This window comes from Phymastichus coffea, unplaced genomic scaffold, assembly GCF_024137745.1.
Source record: "Phymastichus coffea isolate CEN01 unplaced genomic scaffold, Cenicafe_Pcof_1.1 PCOF00036, whole genome shotgun sequence".
In the NCBI taxonomy this organism is placed as follows: Eukaryota; Metazoa; Arthropoda; class Insecta; order Hymenoptera; family Eulophidae; genus Phymastichus; species Phymastichus coffea.
The window spans coordinates 1735555-1758849 of record NW_026706847.1 but is presented as its reverse complement, the minus strand read 5'-3'; the positions used below and the strand labels follow the sequence as shown (position 1 = coordinate 1758849).

Genomic DNA, 23295 nt, shown 5'->3' with positions numbered 1-23295 from the left:
GAGAATGTCGGTCAGGGTAGATGTGCGTGTATATATATATATCCGATGAAAAAAGGGACGGAATAAAGGAGGACAATCCAATTACCTTCTGCGATTTTTCGGCTCAGGCCTACAACTGTGAGAGGCGTTAATTGAGTTTCCCTTTTTTTTCTGCTTCCTCGTTTCTGTAACTGCGAACGCGAAAGAATTTTTTTCATCCTCTCCCCCACTTCTTACACGCCCTGCTGGATTTTTCGTTGATCAATGTGCATAAGTGATGTTATTTTCGTTGCACGTTAATAACGGCTTTCAAATTGCTTACGGGATGTCGAGCGCAAATTTCCATTACTGAGGGCCATGTAAATACGAGCGCGGTACGTACTCAACAGGTAGCTCGCAGAACAGAGTGCTTTTTGCATTAAATGCGTCCGATTTTTCAATTTGTAAAATGACGAAGCATTGTTTCAATTTATTTCACTCCGAAGACGCATTTGTTTATTTCCATCGTAAGCCGATGATCGTGGGATGAAGGTTGATTTCCGTTTTTACACGATTCCTTTGTGATGTTTCACATGAGAGATAGCGTGAGCTGTTATTATTAAATTAGACATTATATTACGATCGATTTACAGAGTTAAGCCAGCCATGAAATTGATATTCTTAATTTTAAATTAATTCTATGTATAATAAAAAGAATGACTTTTAAAAGTAGAAATTTCGACAACTTTCATTTGTTGCTCTGCTTCATTTATACAATGAATTTTTTCACTTTAAAATTATTACGTTAAAGTAGGTCAACATTACTCTGCATGGATTATTCTTCAAGTTTTGTTTAGATAGAAATAAAAGCCCGTGCCTTTTTTTATGAATATTATATAAACTTGCCTACTACGAAACGATGCACATTTAAATAATTATTTTTAGAAAGTTCTTAATAGTAAATAATAATAATAAAATATAATGAAACAGTACATGTTCTGCGAATAATTACGTAAAAATGGATGAGAAAAGAATACATTTACTGGCAATCGAAAATAAAAGCTTTATTGTATTAGTAAAATGTAAAAAGGAAAAAAACTATTATTTATTGCACTCTTCATGTTTAGTTGTTAGTTAAGTCAAAGATTGGAAGAGTCAACCCTTCGTATTTGCTGGTAAAAAGGCCAACAATTAAAACCACATCTCTTATCGAGAAGAGAAATACCAGCAAATACGAAGGGTTGACTCTTCCAATCTTGGACTTAACTAACAACAGGAAAAAAACTACTTTGATCGATTATATCAATCTGAAAAGAGATCACTCATTACTGCAGCATTATTCTATTATTAAGAGAATTTAATTTTATCTTCTTGACTGTGTTCTAAATATATCGGCTTGGAAATAATCACATAATTCAACCGCTTAGCTTTAGAAAGTCATGGGCTGTTGTTTACTTCAGACAAGAAAGCTCTTATGGCCTTTACGGAACTTGTTATAAGAAATTTCTTTTGCAAGATCATACAAGTTTCTCTTTGGATAAAGTTTTCTTAGAGTGGATCTCAGAGAAAATCTATATAACATAAAAAATAATAATAATAACTCTAAATGTCTATTTAAAAAAAGAAAAAGTAAAACATTCTTATCGCACGAAAAATGAAATAAAAATAACAGCTCTAAATGTTGATCGCAAAATAAAAAACATCTGCTTTTCGGTGTAGCGAAGTCATCGTTGAACTTCACTGAGCTGAGAGAATGTTGCGATAACATTTTCCTATCGATATAAAGTTTTTAATTTTAAATAGTCTTGAACAAATTTAAAATTGCACCTTCCTTAGTTGAATTTGAGCTTGCTATTTAAACGGTGATGAGCGTTCTTGTATCGCAGAAAATGATTATTAAATTAATTACACTTCAGACCGTGCGTTGATGAATGGAATGCATATTGGCGTCTACTAGATGCAGACGTGAGTACACGTTTTCCCCAGAATAGTTACAATTGAAATATTTTTAAAGAATAAAAATATCAAGAAATTTCTTTAAATTTCAGTATTCAAGTGAGTATTTTTTTTTTGTTCCAAGCTGATCCATTTGATTCATAATAAATATGAAATGCTTTATTATATCTCAGATAACGTTAAAATTTTGAAATTTAGATTGCTTACCTCGAAATGTGATTATGTAACCCAACCCAATGAACCTCGAATCGTTGTGTCGTAATTCTGAAATAAAACAGAATAGTAGGTTAATTATTAATTTATAATACATTTGTTCCACTGAATCTTACGCAAGACTGTCGATAAGTTTCTTTTTTATAATTTTTTCCATTTTTGTAGAATTAATTTTTTTACTTCAAACATCAATATCAATGATTTTCTTAATACGCGTTCGTAATAACGCTCAAATTAAATAATAACAGAAAAATTTTAAGTATTCGACGAAAATTATCCAGTTAAAAGTACTTTTGGAATTGCTTGACTATATTTAGATTTTCCGATAGATTATCCTATCGTTTCATTGTATTTATATTGAACTGCCCAGGAAAAGTTACTCAAAGTTCTTCCACATATTCATTCGTCGTAATAAGATAAAAATTAATCTTATTAATTACAAAATGAATCACGACTACGACTATCCTCAATTTCATGGGTGACAAGGGCTTAAGATGATAATGAGCATATTAATGGCATGTTAACACACCCTTGTCAATTCGTTACCTGCGAAAAATCCGAATTTCGTTGTCATACAACTCAAATTGTCTGATAGTTTAAGTTTCCAAGTATCTAACTTCTTGCTGACGTATTTCGCTTTAACTCTTATCATTTCCTTGTGTTCGTTTGCTATTTCTAGCCCTCATTATCGACTTTACATTTAGAAAATGCGATATTTTTCTCACGAAGTATGTTAATAGCTTACATATAAATTTTCGTAAATTTTATTCTAGAGTTCAACAGATTCCTTTTTGATTAGATTATGAACTACTATAATAAGATTTATGCTTTGCGATAGTTTTCTTCGCTGAGCACATTTAAGATTTGTCGGGAAATTCAATCACAAAACAAGCGGAGAAAGTTTCCAAGCTGAGTAAGTTTCGTTGACATCAATTTAAGATCTGTAGTTTTGTATAAATTTTATCCTCTCTAAGCTAACATTTTTTTATTATCCTATCTTATAAAAAAATAATGTAAATTAAAAAATAACGACGAGATTATTTATTTAGATTAGATATGTTTTGTAGATTGAGAAATTATAGTCATGTCGATCAAGTGGAATATATCACGATATAGTCAGGCCGGTCATGAATAAGATGTAATAAGTAATAACATTTTTACAAAAGATATTTATTGAAACTATTTATTTATATTATTGTTAAAAATGGAATAAGCTAATTTTTATGCTTAGTTCCTTAATACTAATGTACAAAATTAAAATAAGTTTAATGTTAGATATTAATGGTACATATTAATGTTTAGTATTAATTTCCTTATCTGCATAAACAGAAGTATCAAAATTCTATGGCAAAATGTAATCATATAATATAAACCGCCAACTTTTAACGATCGAATGTTAAATTTTGAGCTGCTGACTTTGACGCTGACGGAAACTGATTTTTTATCACGACGAACCTTGTCGTATATTAAAATGTATCGTCTATATGCATCAAAGTAGCGAGTGATGTGATTATGATGCGAATACGTCATCGTGACTTCGTGGAAGAAGCTAGACAGTTCATACTTATCATCGTTAATTAAAGCATATGTTTCAAAATTATGACTAATGTACAAAATTGCCAGCTCAATACCATCTATAATTTTGAAAGCATCACAGTGTAAAACTAAAATTTCTAACGACCTCCAATGCAAATGAAAATAGAAATAATAATTTTTGAATATCTAAACTTATCTAATTCTTCTGAAAAGCTACAAGTTATTTATAAGCATCAAATTGTCAAATTTATTTTAGTTTTTTAAATGCTGCCAAAATGCGTTGATCACATATAATTGTCGGAATTTGATGAGCGAATCCCGTACATAGGCCCTCATCATTCTCGACCACGCTTCAATGCTGTAGTTATCCATGCTGTGACGGAAAAATATCGAATTCCCAAGGGAAAATTCAAAGTAACCAATTTCTCAATTATACAACCCGTGCCGTGCTGAGAGGTCATGAGTCCTCGAAAGCAGTGGTACAATTTAGAGATCGAGCTTTAAAAATTCGGGAATTTTCGAAACCTGTAATAGATGATTTTATAAACTCGGCGACTTCCGAGAGCCGCAGGGCTAGTATTTTTGCACAAAGTATTATTAGAAGCATTGAACTTGGATCTTTTCAATCAGATAATACTTAAAGCAGTGCTCTTCCAGCATCCGACTTTGATACTTGTACACGTAGAAGTACAAGAGCGTGCGTATTAAATGTCAGCAGATTAGCAGACATCGATGAGAGCTGACGTTTTCTTTTGAACAAGTGTCGAATGAAGACGGCTAGAGAGAGAGGCCACAAAGGAAGATCTCTCAAAGCACGACATAATTGGATTTTCACCTTCCACCATTTCCTACTTGGAATAAACCTGTCGATTAAATTTTCAAAGTAGCTTATATAATTTCATTTCTTGGCATAATTTTATTTGGTATATTCGAGCAATAAAATTTTGAGTTTGATTTTAGAGTATACCAATAATTTTTTATGAAGTTAAACAAATATAAAAAGGCAGAAGTAAGTATCTCTTTTTAGCTACATAGTATATCTGGATAAAATTATTCGAGTCGTTCGTTGAAACTAAAGAATTTAAATGCAAGTTCATTTGTACTTTTTATTGCAAAGCTATAATTTGATGGGAAATACGCATTACAAATTCTGCGTCTCTTTAACAGCCTGTTTCACGTTTACATTCAAGTAAATCAGTTCAGTATTGATAACACGATTAGTAATATAGTAAATTATTAAATTCTTTTCAATTAAGATTTCCATTAAAAATCTTTATTTTTAGCTACCAGCTCAAATAACGTTTGAAAATCAGCATCATTTGATAAGCATAATCTGCTCAGTAATTTATTATCTCAAAAGTCATAGAGAAACTCTCTTGCTCTTTCGAAATCTAAAGCTGAATTTGTAAAAAAGGCGATATAAAGTAAGTACTATTCAGTCAAGTAATTAAATAAGAAAAGTTATCTGAGGCGAGTGTCAGAGCATATGTTCGGATGGTTCGATGCTAAAATTATTGCAGCTTCCGAGAATCACCTCATTTATAATTTTAGCCTTAAAAGGATATAACTGCAAATGAAATGGAATCTTTCAGCGGAGTATACGCAATTGAGAGATTCAGAACCATACAGTTAATTTCAAAGCACGTACGTACAAAATTGAATCACGACGTCGTAGCTACCCCCCATAAAAGCAGCCCACGGTGCGTCAGAAAGTGCGCTCGAGCGGCCAGGGAGCTACTCACGTAGGTACGTAGACTGTGCGGGTAAAGCTGAAATGTGGGTCACAGCGTTCGTTCCCGGTATCGGGGTCATCGAGCATCAAGCATCGCCTCTTTTCTGGCCCCCCATGTATGCGTATACGTTGCCCTTTCCATCATCAGCTATTTATTTCCCTTTGAGGTCTGTACCGCCATCTCGTCATAACACTACGATTCACTGGCCCTCTCCTGGCAAGGATTTCTGCGTAAATTATACCACCTCGAGAAAATTGACCGCCAAATCAATTTTTTTCCGTGGCAATGTTGTTCTTTCTGTTACTCTTCTGAATACTGTATAGATGATTGACTGTAGATTTATTTTTAGACTTTGTTTGTACTCTGAGCAGTTATGGTGGTATTGATAAATTATATTTTCGAGTATTATTTCATTCGATCACTACTGAAATACTGGACTCTTTAATAAAACAACTTAATAAAGAAAATCAATAGTCGACAAGAGTAAAAATATCAAACCTAGTGTGAAATTGGACTTGCCGAGATATATAGCTCAAGACAAAAAAAGGCAAAGGTGCGAAGAAACGCAATCCTGGTAACCGTATAGATTATGAGGCAAACGCAGACAGAGCGGCATGTCAATTTCAGGAATTTTCGACGAAGGAAAATGGAAAATTATGAGTATCGACGGTCCAATTCACATACCGCATACTTTGTTTTCTCTTTCTCTCTGTATGCGTATGCGTGTGTTTTTTTTCCTTTTGATCCTTATTTTTTTTTAGATATAACAGAAATAGGAGAAGAATAAATAAAAAATGTATGCATATGTTCCTTTACGTTAAATATGTTTTTCACAATAGAAGATATTGTGATGGACAACGTCTTTCATTATTATCTTAAAACATAATGCAGCCCTGAAATTTTTCAATAAGATAATATGGATTGAAATTATGAAGAGGCAGAAGTTTTCAGCCATTGGAAATAAATCATTCCAATCGTCGGAGTAAATCAAGCGATAACCCCGATCGACATTCAAAACTATCGAATTCATCTATCGACATAGACGAGAAGAACGGGAAGAACGCGAAGAGAAAAGGAGAATTACCGGCAGATTGTTATTATACTCGCACCAGCAATTTAAAGAATTAGCACGCTGTAAAAGAGGGAAGACACAACAGTCGTCGACTCGTCGAGGGAAAAGCACGCGCGGATAATTACCGAAGCGACTTCTCTTGCGACCAAGCGTTTTATTTGAATTTCACCGGTTGACGCAGGTTTCTCTTGGTGTATACCTTTAATTACGTCGCGGGGAATTCAAGCTGTCACGTGGATCTTTTCTTCTTTCGTTGAACGCCCTAATTAGAGTATTAAAAGGGTAAACACTGAATTATGTTTTTCTTGTGTATGTCTGACAACCTCTTCGATGCTACGTTCTTAACTCGTATGATGTATTACGTTCTTTCGCTTGTTTATTTGGTCCTGGCGTTTAGATAATTAGACAATATTTTAGAGCTCTACGCTGACAACCAGCTTTCACGGAATGTTATTTTACACAAGTTTACACGAACGTTTTACGATCCGTGTATCAGAGCTTCGCTCGTCCCGTTATATGAATAATAAATTGAAGTCTCTTGTGGATACTTTCTCCAGATAGCCGAGTGATCTAGTACTTAAGGCTAATATCAAAGCTGAGTGATAAGAGTGATGAATTTCGATATTACTATTTTTCACAAAAGAGATAAAAAGAATTTCTTTCGGCCAAACATTGTTAATCGAATGAAACGAATTTTGTTAAAAAATGCGATTGTTACAGCTTGAACAAACGTTCTCGCTGAAAATTTTCAAAATGAGACGGTTTCCAATGAATTAGATCGATTCTGGAAGCCAAGGCGGTAGCTAGAGCTGCAGCATCGGTAAGAGAAAAGATTACTCAAATATTTAGGCTGCTCTTCTTGGTTACGAGAGTAAGTGAAAAGATAGAAATCGAGCGCAGTATACATTCGTTTCGTAAGTGAAAGATTTTAATGAAATATTACGCACATCGCGATGGTCCATGCGTAATTAAGTGGGCAGCAGCAAGTTCGCTCTCGCTGTGTATAACGCGCTCGTGAGAGCACAGCCCCATCAATTATTTGACCCCTCGGGATTAGTTAGACGCGAGATTTTTTTTTTGTTCTCTACGGTTACAGTTAAAAATTGATGTTGTTGCTACCCCCCTTTGCCGTCGTGACGCTCATATGTCACTTTTTATCAAACGCGTGGCTCGACGTTCGCGCAGCATGTATAATGCAATGACATCATATCCGAGAGGCAAGTGAGAAGGCGCAGTGGATACAAATGCACAAATGCCCAAGTCTTATGTATGAGTACGAACTTTCAGGCGAATCACGCCTTTTGAACGCAAGATGTACGGAAGCAAGTGCAGTCGCTTCGGGCTGCTCTTTCATATATCGCCAAGTTCAACTGTGTGTATAATCTTATTGCTTTGAGTTGCACGAAACTTCGTAATGGATTCGTTCTTATCTCCCTCCCTCTATCTCTCTCTTTCTCTTGCACTCGGATCATTTACGTCGCGCGATTTCAACGTACACAAGTGCTCTTCGATTCATGCAAATTCGATAGATTTGAATTGTGTGCGTGTGCGCGCGCGCGGCGAGTACGCGAATGGTCTTTCTTACTTGAAGCCGCACAGCTATTGGGCAATTAGTTCACCGTTATTGATGGGCCTTTGATTTGCTCGGGGATAACGTTGGATTATGTAGCTGATCGCCGCTATTTAACCAGTTAATCGCTTGAACATCAAGCAGATACGCTCCTTGAAACTTACTGACATTTATTTGACGAGGGAGCGGATGTGTGCTATCTCGTGCTGATACTGTAATTGTTTATTTTTGCGACTGAATTTGAAATTCGACAAAAGTTCAGTCGTTGAAAGCACGTAGTAAGCTGTGCAGTTACGGTTTTCAAGGTAATTTTGCTTATCTTCAAACGTGCCGTCGAACTTTGAACGACATTGAACTTTAATGTCCAGGCACGTTACTTTTCAAGTTTACAACACAAACAATCTTTCGTTGAAGTTGGCTCCATGAAAAAAAGTAAGACCACGGCTTTCATGTATTAGTTGTGCATGAAATTTCTTGTTATGCACGTTTACATGGCAGCGTATTTTCAAATTTTGCCTGTTTTAAAGGTAATTACACTCGAATTAGCGTTCTACAAATATTTATATTCTCTTTTACTGTATAACCCTAGCGCAGAAACAAGTTGTGCGACTTGTTGCGCAAACTTATTTTTGCAGTTTGCAAAACTTAGTTTTGCATCGCAAAACATATAACATTTCCCACAAGTTCTTGTCTATAAAGCGTATTATTCCACATAACGCATGCCCTCTGCAATAATTAAAGTAAAATAAGTAAATCTCTATTTGGATAATAAAGTTAGTCGATGAATAAATTTGACAGTAGTAGAGTGTCGGATAAAGAACGTGACTATCTTAGGAAACAGGGCAGACAGACATGGCTTAATTCCTTGTTATATCTGTCGGGCCAACTAGAGAGTTTTCCCTTTTACCAAAATCCTTTAAGATACACGAAAGCATATTTATTACTTAATCTTCAGACATTTTTCTAAAATAAATAAAGTGGAATTTTTCATTGCTGAAAGGCAGATTTTTTATTATAGTTGTTCAAACAATTAGAGTAAGTATATAAATATCGCATGAAAAATAAGAGTTTTTGTTTAATTAAATTTATTGTCTTCAATAAAAAAGCTTCAGGCAATTTTTTCAAAAGAGCACGCATGTCAATTACTGATAATTGAGAAAATAAGAAAATTGTTCTGGCCATAACTTGTTGGTTTCCTTTTAGCTCTGAAGCTCTTTGAGGACGCGGCGAGTGGTTAAAACTCAACACCGTATTCCAACTCAGGCTGTCCGTGAAATCGAAGTCTCGAAAGTAATTTGAATTTAGCGTGGTTAGATGTAAGTTATATAGGTGAATTCAGACGAAATTTAGATTGAAGGCGAGTCATCGTGAAATCAGGGCTAGATGCGTATTCCCGTTTCTAGATCTCATTCGAATCAAGTTTTCTTTATGCTTTAATTTTTTCAAAAAAAGATGATTTTATAATCGAGATATAATCTTTGATTCTCAATGATGCTGTGATCTACTGCTCAAATGAAAACAAAACAAAATACTTAAAAAATAAAGTCACATTGGAAAAGTTGAAGCAGACGACCTTACCATTGAAACTTAAAATCTCTTTTATCTGCCTTGAAACACAAGCACATCACAACAAAGCATGAACTTAACGAGATAAATTTACACCTCCTCAAGGAAACTAATCCTCCGGGGTTAATCAATAACAATAAGCTTGCAAGAAGATGATAAATTTATCTCGCGCTCGTAGATATTTTCATGCTTGAAAAAGAGAAATAAACGAGAATTCGGCCCAAATGATAAAGCTCGCTATTCTTTTCTCATAAGGGCTACGGAAAAAGATGAAAAGAGGACGAGCGGATTGGTTTCTCTTTTCTCCTCTGACTGCTTACTTTTGAAAAATAACGCGTGAATCATTTGCTACGAGAATACGAGCAGACTTCTTGTCGTCGTATACATCCTTGTCGATTTTTATACAATCTCGCTCTCAATGCCACACACTAGCTACAGTAAGCGCAGCTGCTATTCGCGCAAGACTTATTGCACGCACTTGAGCGTATTTGCAAGTTATTCAGTACGAAGCACACGCTTTTCAAATCACTTGCGACATTCGCCGATACAAATTGCCTTTTAAAATTCGAGTGGAGACTTTTTTTTAAAAAAGTTGTTGAGCATATCTTTTCATACAACAAAAAATCTATTGCAATCTTTGAAAGCTGTACTCATTTCCCATGTGTAAAACCCAAAAGATGTTTAATTATTATTTTACGGATAAAAGAAACAATGTTGACAAGGTGTAACGCTGACGATGAAGGAATAACGTAAAATTTTAAACAGAAGCAATAGAGATATTAGACGGATTTTTCTAGGCATTCTTAAAGGATATGACGCTTGCTAGACTTATCAAAGTAGAGAAACCAGGATTTTATTAATTTTTGATGGTTTCATAGGTTTTTTTTCATTATACAATTTTATGATCTAAATAATGGCGACTTGATCAGTTTTATGATTGTAATCCAGTAGTTTTAACGCTTTGATTACCTTCAAAGTTGTGTTGTCTTTGCTTTCGTAGTAAAGTTAATAGCCTTGCATTATATTCTTTTTGCTTTTCTATTTATTATAATATAAAAGAACAGTTCAACGTTATTATGAATATGACTAATGAAAGCCAAACCTGTTGGCGGACAACTCTTGCTGACGTTATGTCTGGCGTAGTACGCAATTGATCATTGGTCTGAATCCCGTTAGCGTAATCGATGAAGCGCTTACATTGACCAGTGCCGCCCACTTATGACTCCGCAAATTTCCTACGTGGGGTCGGATACCTAATTATACTGTGCATCGAATAGCTGTGATTGCGTATTTTAATTAGACTGATTATCATTGGTTATGTGCCTCCCGATTTGATGCGAGGAATCGTCCTACGTTGAAATAGATAGAAGTAGAATATTTCAATATTAAGTAAATATATGTTACAGGAAAAAGTAGTTTCCTATCGCATAAGTACGTACTTATTCGTTACTCTCCTAAATTAATTAAGACTGGTCGTCTTAAATAATTAAGAAATAATCTTAAATACAGAGATGTTATAAAGCAAAACTTTGGTCCGATAATTTACAAAGAAGTACGTTTGTTCAAAGTCATCAAACTTTTATTGAAAGTGTATGTATTACGAGTATTTGAAATATTTGTTTCAGCAGGGTTGTTTCGGCTCTTATCATGGTCGTCCTGGATTGTATATATATGCACGCATGAGATGAGAATTTATTTATTCAACGAAGATTTGCCTGGGAGTTACTACTTCTTTCATGCTTTTCTTGAACTTGCGGTGAGCTTTATAGCTTCAAGGAGAAACGTAATTTGTCAATGAGATCAAGCTGAGACCAAAACATCCGCGCGTCTGTATGAAAGAATGCGCGCAGTTGACGTTAAAAATACTTCAAAGCAGTGCAGGAAACGCTAACGTTTCAAGCACGATTTTGGTTAAAAAAAACACAAGTGCCCGGCTGAAAGCGAAACGAAAAGGAAACTCCATGTCGGAGTATCATCTCCATTAGACATATTTTGTACGGGAAATCCGATGCAATATTGCACGCGGCGTAATGAAACTCGAGCACCAAGATCGGTCCCTCCTGACCCAACCCGAACCCAACCCTTTTCGCCATTAGCGTGGATCTTCCTTGGGTGTATTTTCGCTTCGGCAACTGTATATACGCGCGGATAATTTAAGCGACTTATAGCTAAAGTTAGTCCGTCATGGAAATAGACGTGCGCGCTTGGTATAGTTTATATGTCTATGGCACGTTACCCTCTTACGCGAGAGTTCGAATGTACCGGAATATATTCCACAATTATCCGTTACTTTATACTTCGCGGAATTTGTTTTCGTTTAAAATATTTTCGCTCCTCGACGTTCACTTTCAAGTGTAGGAGAGAGTCTCTTAACTCGCTTCAATAAAGTCCCGAACGAACTTTGCGAAATGAGAAGCGTGAGTTTTATCGAGATAAATGTAGTCGCAAATCTACAAGTCGAAGATACTCTATGATTTAACTTCATAAAGCGAAAAATTCAAAGCTGGCTGTGTATTTCGATGATGTATGAAGTAAAAGTGCGGCTGCAAGCTTTCAGGATAAAAGCATGGCTCTCGCCGGAATCTTGTTTCTCGCGTGCACGTAGATTAGTTTCGTCGATGATTCATGTTCATATAAATACAACCATATCCCCTCTATCCACGTATATCGTGGACTGATATTGTGGATTAATGGTTTTGCCGGGTGCATGCCGGGAAAACAATAGAGATTGATTATTCGTTTTTCAAGAGGAGGCAGGGGAGGAATTGATATATCCTAACATCGATCACGAATTCTTAAATTATAAAGCGTTACGAGATCGTCTCTTTGATCGATAAGTCGCTTGGCGAAGATAATCAAGCCAAAAAATATGACCAAAGCTGTATTTAGGGAGAGAGAACGTTTAATGGAAAACGCGGCATTCGGTGAAAGATTAAATAACAAACCATGGAAGAGGAAAATAAATCTTGGAAAACGTGATTCTAAATCTGAGAAGACAATTATTTGCTCCTCGATGTATTAGCCTTTAACGCGCACTCTTGATTGAGATTCAATGTCGATAATTGCAGTTTCCTCTGCGGCTGTCACGCGCGCAAAACGCCACGCTTCACGTGCGAACGACGCGAGCCAAGTGCACAACGGAAATGGAGTTTCCTCGATAAGACGACGCCGTAACGATGCGGCCTGTTACTAAGGAAGAGCGTTTACTTGCCTTCCCTTTTTCATTTCAATCTACATATTTTATTTGTTCCGACTGCGAGTCGCCCCGCTTGTCCACGTATAACGGGAAGAGCATTTAACGCCTATCGCAGACAAGCAGCGCACGCTAGTTTGCGAATATTACATTTTCAACTCAATCTCCGGCTCGGGACATAGATCGCTGGATTTGCACGATTCAATTTTCCCGTTACTTTGGGATTTTCATGGTCGCGATTTGCGTAAGTGACTTTCTTGCAAAAAAGAAAGAAAAAATCACGTTTTCGATGTTGCACTGTCCACGCCGATTGAATGCGTGTTGATCGTATAAGCACATACTTATTTATTGAAGAAAAGCGTGCTCGCGACGTAACAATTTATTTTTGTCAAAGTTTGTCTCTTGCCGTGACTATTGCGTGTACATTCTAATGAAAAGATGGGGAGATCTATAAGTATCTTATGATCGAAACACAAGGTGTACGATTACGCGTTAGAATAAGTTCCCTAGGACGATTAATTAACTGACTAAATAATTTATCAACTCATTGACGTCAATTCATAAAGCCAGAGCTTTGGCGTTTGCCAATATTCACGTTGCAGACAATGTTACTTGACAAATGTAATAATGTAATATCAACAGTCGTGCGATACTTGTTGAAATCGATATCTGCTGTAAAAATAGTGACATATAGAGTACGAGTCAGACTTAATCGAAGACTATATTTGATACAGGGTAATAAAAATCATTATCACGCTATTCAGCAAGCCTATATCGACGTATACGCTTGTTGGTGTCACTTGTAAGAGAAGAATTTCCGTTCCGCGATCTCGATCAATTTTTTGTGCCTGGGTGTGTCCATAGACAAGGAAAAATGTTATGGATCGCACGTTTAGACACTATCCGCTGAAGGCTCATATTCCATTCATTATTGTTTTTTTATCATGATGCAATTACATGTGACACTTCTGTTCAAGGAAACCTTTCTATTCATGGATGCGGCTATAAAACATTATTCTCAAGTAACAATTGTGAGCAGCTGTATCGTTAGGAAAATAAAAAAAGAACCTATTTTGTTTTAAGAATTTGAAGAGCGTAAGTCAATATCTACGTAAATATTGTAAAGTGGCCTTCTTACTGCTGATGAAAGAAAAAAGATATTGTTCATGTTGCGCGAGTGATGTCAAGCGTGAACCTTCAATTTATGGTGATATTGTGATATGGTTAATTTTTTAGAGTATACATTTTTCGACCTACTATGTAAGACTATATAAGACTGTATAAACGTATATAATTTTACAATTGCTTCACATATTAAAAAAATTTTTTTTAATGAAAAGTAGTTATTTTATTAATGAAAGTTTTACTTTTAACGAAAAGTAGTAGAAAAAAGTCGATAGTTGGGTCACATTTTAAACGGAGCGAACATTTATTACATCCGAATCTAATTACGCTGGATACAACTTTGAACTCGCTCTTTTGGGTGACAAGAAAAGCTATAATGGACGGTTACGCCTCCCTTCCGTGTCGCTTGAACAATGGCGTTGCTGCGGAATGAATTAATCTGATCACCAGCAAGCGAATTATCGGTTATTCATAGGATATCACTTATTCATGTAAAACATTATTTATAATAGGCCGATACACACGAACTTGCAAACATTCATTTCCACGATTTTCGCTAAATAAATTCGTCACCCGAATTGATTTCGATTGTTTTAATCATTTGACCCACATTTCCATTGTAGCTGTATAGAAATGAAAAAAAGAAAAGAAGACAAGAGTATTGTTCATTTGAATGTATTGTATTTGAGCAACTTCGATGTTGTTTTGTCATTTAATAATGTTTCATACTCTATATCTTCAAATAAAAATGTTTAAAAAATAGTTCTGACTTTTTGATACAATACTTTATTACCGTTACTTGTTGATTTTCAAATACGTTGTTAGATATTGTACGTAGAAATAATTATTCTCCAGAGTTATAAATTGTTCATTTTTTTCATTCAAGTTTCTCATTTTTGTTCAGTTTCAAATTTTTGTTTTCAAGAAACAGAAGCTCTGTTTAATTACGATAATTAGAAGTAACATCTAGCCACGCATGTTAATATTGAATTTTACTCTTATGAAAATTCCCTTGATTCGTTTGTTAATTGAGTCACGCTAAGGTTAATTCTATCTTTTACTACATTTTTAAAAATGTAAGCCAAGCACAAGTATATTACTGGTTTCATTGTTACTATTTTTCAACGCAATGATCAAATTCTAGAATGAATGGACTATGCAAATAGATAAAATAACTTGATATTTTGCTATAAATCAATTATCACAACTAATGAATACTAATCTATTGGTATATTAGATATTATTTCACTATCAGTTAATTTAGCCGATAAGGTATTTCTGATAATACGTATACTTGACGTTATCAGAAAATGATTTCACTTTTAAATCAAAATAACGCTTAATCGAAATCGGATCAAATTTTATAACTCGAAAATATTTAAATACTCTGTGATCGATGCTGAAATTGCATATTTGAAAGTTTTCTAAATAAATGAATATTACAAATCTGAATAAATTTCCAAATTAAGAAGATATTTCTTTCAATAAGTATGCTACAAATTTGAAAACTTGATTCGTTCTAAACAAAGAACAGCATATATAAATGGTTTCTACATGAGTAGATTTTGTTAATTGAAATCGATTTGATTGAAAGATCTAAATTATGTAACTATAAAAATCCATAGGACGTAAGAAAAATGTTTGCTCAGATGTGCAGCGAATTGAAGAGCTTTTTTTTCGTGGTAAACCAAAGAAATCGCATTACATGAAGCCTTATCACCGAATTAAAGTGAACGAACGGTATGGCACTGACGTGCGAGAAACGTTCATATGGTGAAAAAAAGTAAACGAACGAAGCTCTATCGCTATCGAAAGTTTTTGCAATTACAACTTTTCAAATTCGCGAGCTTGCACTCCTAACCTACGGTCAATAATTGTGACCGCGTCTCGAGCGTCAAGTAAAATTTAATCGAATATTTTTCCTTATATTGTCATTTATACAGAGACGTCATTATGTAATTAATGGCTTTTGAACGACGTAATTGCTTTAATATTGTCGATTTTTATTTTATTCATTATACCATTTAATTTAAATTATAATATTAAAGTATTATAATTAAATTTTATTAATTAAATTTATTTTTTTTTTATTTTGATGGGATTTTGATTTCATATTATAAAGATCGTTGATCGACATTCTACCAATGATTTTCAGAATAACCTTTTGAGTATATAAAATTGTAACAGGATGAACTGGGAATTTTTATAATAACCATTGTTGCGTGCAGAAAATTGAGTGTTAAAAGGTGTATAAATACTGTCATTAATTTTATGAAACATTAAATGCAAAACTTGGCTGGCTATATTGCAAAATATGGTTCAATGATAATTAAAATTTACGGGTACGGATGTCTTATATACGGTGAAGTGATGACTCTATGTTTCTCACTGGTAACTTGTTCATTTTGCAGATTGACGCTATCAGTTGTCTTCACTACTGTAATATTAAAAATAAAAGTCCCAAGTATTTTTTTCTATTTTATAATGATTCAAGAGTATAGTGCTGTTAATGGATCATTCAAATACGCTATCGAGAAAAGAAAACATCAGATCGAGTACTATGAGAAATCCTAGATGCGCTCTATAACATTGACTGACACGAAGTAACATATCGTTATACTTTTGTTTACGTACCTCAGTCGACCTCCCTTGTCAGGTATATAATCAGACAAGATATACATTTCCTCCATCGCAGGCATGTATCCACCACATACCCACACTTACGCACGCACAAAAAAAAGCCCGTCGTGCTAAACCACGATTTCAAGGTAAAAGCCTGCCATCTCTTCAGGAGTGAGGTAGACACCTGCGCGTGTTATAAGCGACGCGACTTTTAGCAGAATACGGCGAGACGTGCACGCAACCCCACCAACGCTACTCATAACGCGAGCCAGGCGTATTGAAAGTACATAGAAGCACTTTGTGATCATTCATAATTTAAGCTCAGCGAGCGCCAGTTGCTAACGAAGCGAAATAGCTCGAGGGAAGGAAAAAAAACACGGAGGGCGAAGCGTGTGTGTAATTAAAATGAGATTTCGCGATTACGAATTCTCGTGCGAGCACGCGCTAAAAATGAATTCATCTCTCCCGCTCGGGGATGATTTTTTGCCGCGCGCACTTCGTTTTATTGCTCAAATCGACGTAGGAAGCAACAGTCGAATTCGCGCTCCTGTCAATTTTAATATTTTCTTTTTGTTTGTGCTGGCTCGATATACCCATAGTTCGTACACGCTACTTTCGTGAAATTAGCGTTTAATAACTAACCAAGCAGGATTGGATTGGAAAAAAAAACTTTCACGATAATTACAGATATTACGACCGATGCAATAGTGCTACATAAGCATTATACTTACACTTTGTTGCTTTACACACGTTTAAAGCAACTGTTAATTGATTTTTCAGAAACGAAGTGAACTACTACTAGCGTTTTATCATTTTTGTACGTCACGGTTGCCGAGTTTTCTAGGTTAAATCGATTTTTTTTATTATTTCCATCGCGTACCTTTCGACATGTAGGCTGACTCGAAGTCAAGTGTTATTAATTCGTAATGAGATAAGGCAACAATGTCCCGCACACGCGTGACACGCGCTTTATTTTTCCTTTTTTTTTTCAACTGTTACCTTTTTTTGCGTCGACGTTTACTCTTATATACGTTTACTTTCTACTTAGCGGTTGTATTATTTTTTTCAAGCCAATATCAATTATCTTACCTCGATGCTCCGCAACTTTCTCAAAAAATGATTTCCATTGAAAGTCACGTTAGCACTTGATAAGGCATGAATAATTAATCCCGTCCGAAACACTTTTCAAAGCACTGCTGGTCTTGCTTCGGGTGCATGTAACAATAAATGGAAATCGAAGGTGTACAGTGAGATGCGAGCGAGGAGAATGCTCAGCGCCGCGGCGCCGCAAGTCGACTGGCGTCTCGCCGGCACAGTAGCCTGATAGAATAGAGCGTACGAGAGAGAAGGCAAAGGCAAGAGCGAATCGACGGCGGCGCGCACGTGGCACGCGCCGCTATATACACCATCCAGTTGGCTCTGTCCGTAGACACGCGCGTCGCCCCCGTCGCGCGGCCAGGATTCTCGACACTTTTACGCACACACGCGACACATTGATCCACGTATATACCGTGCACCAGCCGTTCATTTGTCGTGGGAACTATGTATTTCGTTCGCTCTCCCACAATTTTCGACAGCGACAGAATCGTGGGATGAATTGTATCGAGGCAACATATTGATGTGATCGGGTCCTCGAGCTTCATTTCTCTTCTAAAGAACAACAACGTCTCGAGTGATGATACGTGACCCGAATGTTGCATTTTTCTCTCTGTCAATACTCGATAAATAACGATGGCGTAGAAAGCTGCTGGCATAATAATGCACTTGGCGTTCCTGTTAGTAGAGGGCAGATTTAAGAGATGAGGTTTGAGCAGAAATAATTTTATTGCAATGTATGGTTTAAATTTCAATTTTCTTCACAGTTCAATGATAAGGATAAATGATACTGGCATAACAAAAGTCCGGTCGTAATCGGAGTAAAAGCCAGTTTACACGATGGTCATGGATGCTAGCCGCCCACGTGCATTATAAAAAAGAAACACTCAGACAATTAGGAGGAGCGCGCGCTGCCCGCTGCACTGTCGCCGCCGACGCTGAATTTTCCGAGGCCAACGCCCCTCGCTGGGCCTTGCTCGCGAGGGCGCAGAGCCTTGTCCCATCCTATAAAGGCCGACCTGCATGAACAGCGAAGTAAGCTCTGGAGTTGAAAAGTCGGCAACCGAACGCTCGGGGCGCGACACCATCGCGTCCTACTCGAATTCGAGACGCGAGCACGATTCAGAGCCGGTCAAGTAGGTCATCTCCGTTTCAGGTTCGAACGGGCAACTCGCTCCCTCCTCAGCCCTTCGCCACCTTCATTGCTATTCGCAGAGTTCCCTTGACTATCACGATTCGTACTCAAAGTATTTGTGCTTCGCATATTTCGCAGCAACGCGTGTTTTCGCTGGCATTTGATGTTCTTTCGCGCTTATTGCTACACGCCGAGCATCAACGGAACTTTAATATATCCCGCATTCGAGTGCTCGTTGCGAACTCGCCGAACGCGAAACTTTTACGCAATACATCTGTCGAACACAGGTGGGCCCGAGCAACCCTGCCCTTTTTCTCTCCTTCGCCGAAGCTCGACTACCTGCGCGTTCAGGCAGTGACAGTGGGAGCTCTCATTGAAACCTTTCTACAGTTGTCGTGATTCAATAAACTGATAGTGCACAATTAGATCACTCAATTGTCGCCTCTTTGGGACAATCGAATTTTCCGATATCGAGCAACTATGAAAAAAAAGTGCGTTTAATCAAGTGCAACGAAACCTAATTACACGGGCGTATATTTTTGCTCGCGCGGAGGTAAAAGTTTTGGCTGCAAGCGTTTATGCCTTAATCCCGTGGTTTATTATAGCTCTATACTTACGGTAAAGAATCGCCCACAGATATAATGCTTAAGCAGCTGCTGCATTATTAAACGAGATAAAAGCCCCATGCAAAGATATACACGAAACGCTTATTTTCTCCTTGCTTCACATATGATCAGATGGGTTATAATAAATTAAGGCAGAAGCGACCAAAAACATACAAATCTCCATCGTCCATATACGCAGTTCAAGATTATACGCTTATAATTTGTCTCTGCGAGATAAAGCATGTCGTCCGACCCCGTGGTTGACCTTTTTCTTCCCTTTTCTTGGACAATTAATTCTTCCTCTCCATTGGCGCGAACAAACTGTCGTGTCTCCTTTTTTTCCCTCCATTACTTCTCGCTCTTGGCTATTGTACCAGTCCACTTCCTGATTCAACATTATCTAATTATGAGACAATCGAATCACGCCCCCGAGATTTTCATGTATAAGCCATTGCCGCCGCTGACGTTGTCTTGCGAGCAAGGCAAACGTTTTTAGAATAGTTGCAACGAAGAAAAGTAAAATTACGAGGAAAGAGAGAGCTGCCAAGATTAAAAGAATGTTAGCTTATTCAACAATTTTTAATTAAAATTGAGACGAGTTGGTGGCTCACGTAGTGCTTAATTGAAGAAGTGACTTTTTTTTAGGAGTTGCCACAAGTGCAAACGAAAATAAATAGACCACCACACGATCTATGGTGCCTTGATTATTCTAATGGTTAATAATAAAGTGGCATCGATCTATAATATACACGTTAATTGAATTCGACTGTATGTATGTGTGTGTGTGTGTGTGCGTGCGTGCGTGCGTGTGTGGGTGGGTGCGTGCGTGCGTGCGTGCGTGCGTGCGAATTGCGTATGTTCGTGCATGCGTGCATGCGTGCGTGCGTGCGTGTCTATTATAGCAAATGTGTAACCGATTAATCTTGAACAATGATACACCTCAGCCAACGACGATGGTTTTATTTATTAAGTAAATTTTTTTTTCGTGGGTGCAACGAGCTTTACGGTCGATTCGTGGCTTGAATTTATCCAGTCGTCGGGCAGTAAATGAGGTCAGCACGTGCTTTTAAAAAGTTCTTCTGTGATCTATATCCGCGTAATCCTAGAGATCGCCGTGGTAAATCCCGTCACTTTATTTACCCAATATAATGGATAACAACAGCTTGGCCTTGAACTTGTGCGCTTCGACCTTTCTCGCTTTCTCTGACATAATAAAAAAGAACAAGATGCCTCTCATTGAAAAAAAGTTCTGTAATTCTCACAGAAATCATGTATAAAGATAGAAACAAGACAGTCTTGCTATGTAGACGTGGACACGTTCGAAATTTCACTTGTGAATTTGATTAAAATATAAGAAAAGATGGACTGTGAAGCGCAGTTACGTTTGAGTACACACAACACGAATACACACGCATAAATACACACAAACAAACAAGAATATCGCTCGCTCGCACGCACGCACGCACGCACGCACGCACGCACGCACGCACGCACGCACGCACGCACGCACGCACGCACGCACACACATTCATACAGAGTGGGATAGGAGTAGGATAAACAGTGAAAATTTCGTTTGAATAAGCGCTCGACATCAAATTTTCTCTCTTTCACTTTTTGGTGTCATCGTCGTCGTCGTCGTCGCTTTCCTCGTCGTTGGATAGGTTGTCATCGTGTTTATTCTTATTCTCGCTGCCTGTTTGACTGTCGTTATTTGGTGCAGGCTTGAAGCTCTTGGTTGATTTGACGCTCTTACCGTCGTCATCGTTGCGAATACTGCTACTACCTGTAGTTTGTTGGCTGTTGTCGTTGCCCATGTCGTCTTGCTCTTCTAAGCCGTTCCCGGTCGATGGTGGGGGACGTTTTTCGCTGTTTGGATTCGCCGAGCGGCTGCAATCGTTTATTGGTTCAATTGATATTCTGAATCGTGGATTAATTTCAAAGCTTTAGCGAGTAGTCAAAATGATAATAAAATCGTTGTCGATTTGGATAACCATTGAAAAATGGCAAGATAAACGAAACGGCAACACAAACCTTCTACCCCCACTGCTCCTTCGTCCATGCCTGCTGCGTTTACTACGGCTACGACTGCGACTATTGGCAGATCGTTTTTTCATACCATGACGTTTCGAACGGCTGCGTGATTTTTTGCCATGACGCCTTTGACTTTTGGATTCGTTGACACCGTCAGCATCGTCGTCGTGCATCTCCTGCGACAACGTGTCCTGCGAGTCACATTAACGACGATGTGTTTTCATTTGATTGGTTGTCGACGAGACGCGCCCGTCGCGTCGGTGTTGATACGCTTCACCGAGCTTACTGTGGTTTGCAGTAGACCTGAGGCGACACGCAGTACTCGGCCCTTCGCGTCCTTAGGCGTCAGATAGCCAGCTTGCACACCAAAGTCAAGCGCACTGCACAGGTAGCGTTCAGCTTTTTGTAGACCTGCGCGGCAGATCGGCGTGTTAGTTATCGCTCTCGAGTCTATTATGGATTTTGATGAATGTCCAGTTCGTTTCAAACTGACTGCATTCTCAAGCGGGACGGGGGGTAAATATTACAACTGAACAATGTCTGACCGAGTTGCACGGGCATATCCTTGATTTGCTTAGTGGGCGTCTTCTTGGCCGTGACCTTGTTCACGCGACCGGCCTTCATCGCTGGCTGACGACGTCTCTCGCGCTCGTCCATAACGTAATCGGAATCTTCGAAATCAGAAGAAATGTCATCCATCTCCATGTCTTGCTGCTGTAGACTTTTGCTGCTCATGTCGTTGCGACGCTGACTCGATGCACCGGGTACTGCTTGTATTTCCTGCTCGCATTCATCGCCGCATAATTCACCCATACATCTGTATAGCAGGTGGTTGGCATGCTCCGATGGTCTTTTACGCCGTTCTGTGGGTTGCAGTTATTCAATCTTATTGTAACCTTCATTTTCTTATGCAAATTAATTTGGATTTCGGCCCGAAAGTTCATCCGTCGAAAATATTTTGTATTTCTGAAAGGCTGTGTAAACAAGACCGTTAATTAATGATGTATCGATTTCAGGTTACGTGTCTGATAAACAAACGTTATATTTGCCATAGTAACCAACTCTATTACACCTTTTTCTCTGCAAAACTGAAGCAGGAGAAAATCAATTATCTATGCGAAAAATTAACTGTACCAAGGAAAATAAGAATGATTTATTTATAGGAACGACGGTCATTCAGAAAAAGTGCGAGTCTGCGAAAGATCTAAAGCAAAAAAAAATCTGAAGTAAACCGAATGTTTATGGACTTACTAGTTTTATCGCGATTTTTCGCTGCGGCATCGCGGTGCTGTTTTATAGGAGCCATTTTTCCAGTCGGTTGAGTCCCCCGCGTGTTAGCCAAGTGCCGTCTCGACGACGACTTGCACTTGCGCTGTAATTTTCACTGGCCCTAGAGATTCACTGCGTTTCACGTTCCAGAGTTCGTGAGAAATCGGTGAGAGAGTAAAGAGCGAAAAGAAAAAAAAAATATAGAACAATGGAAAGGAAAACGGCGTCGAGGGGTGAACGCGTCGACTGGCAATTTTGTTGACGTGCGTCTTTTTGTGTCCACGACGAAAACAAGAGTGATCGCGAGGTAACGATGCGTACTTTGTCCTTTGGGGATTAGCTGCAATCTTCGGGTTAAAGAGTTACTTTTGTTTTCTCTAGTTTCTTGCTTGTATTTTATATATTCTATGGGTTATTCGAACTCTTCTCTTGAATTTTTGGGCTTGTGTAATTTTTATACGTGGAAAAACGATTTAAAAAAAAACAAAATTTTACTTTGTTCTGATTACTATATATTACAAAAGTACGATATATTAAAATTGATAAAACATTAATTAACCATGTTTATGTATTTTGATTTTGCAACGGATTTTGGTATGCACTCAATCAATCATAA

The 23295-nt window shown here is 37.4% G+C and overlaps 2 protein-coding genes across 2 annotated transcripts in view; both read right to left on the bottom strand.

The window, feature by feature from the left end:
* The window catches only part of LOC131663435 (uncharacterized), a 63278-nt gene extending 45458 nt beyond the window's left edge, over window positions 1-17820 (bottom strand). Inside the window, exons 1-2 of the mRNA XM_058933844.1 lie at window positions 17634-17820; window positions 2122-2178 (exon numbers count right to left, since the gene is read on the bottom strand). The gene's annotated coding sequence lies outside the window, so the exon portion shown is untranslated. The remainder of the gene's footprint in view (window positions 1-2121; window positions 2179-17633) is intronic.
* Window positions 17821-20986: 3166 nt separating this feature from the next.
* Window positions 20987-22716, bottom strand: LOC131663578 (serine/arginine-rich splicing factor 6-like). The gene is given in 5 exon segments (XM_058934050.1): window positions 20987-21266; window positions 21411-21586; window positions 21622-21821; window positions 21956-22273; window positions 22662-22716. Coding segments are annotated over 5 exon segments (1029 nt in total).
* Window positions 22717-23295: the final 579 nt, after the last annotated feature.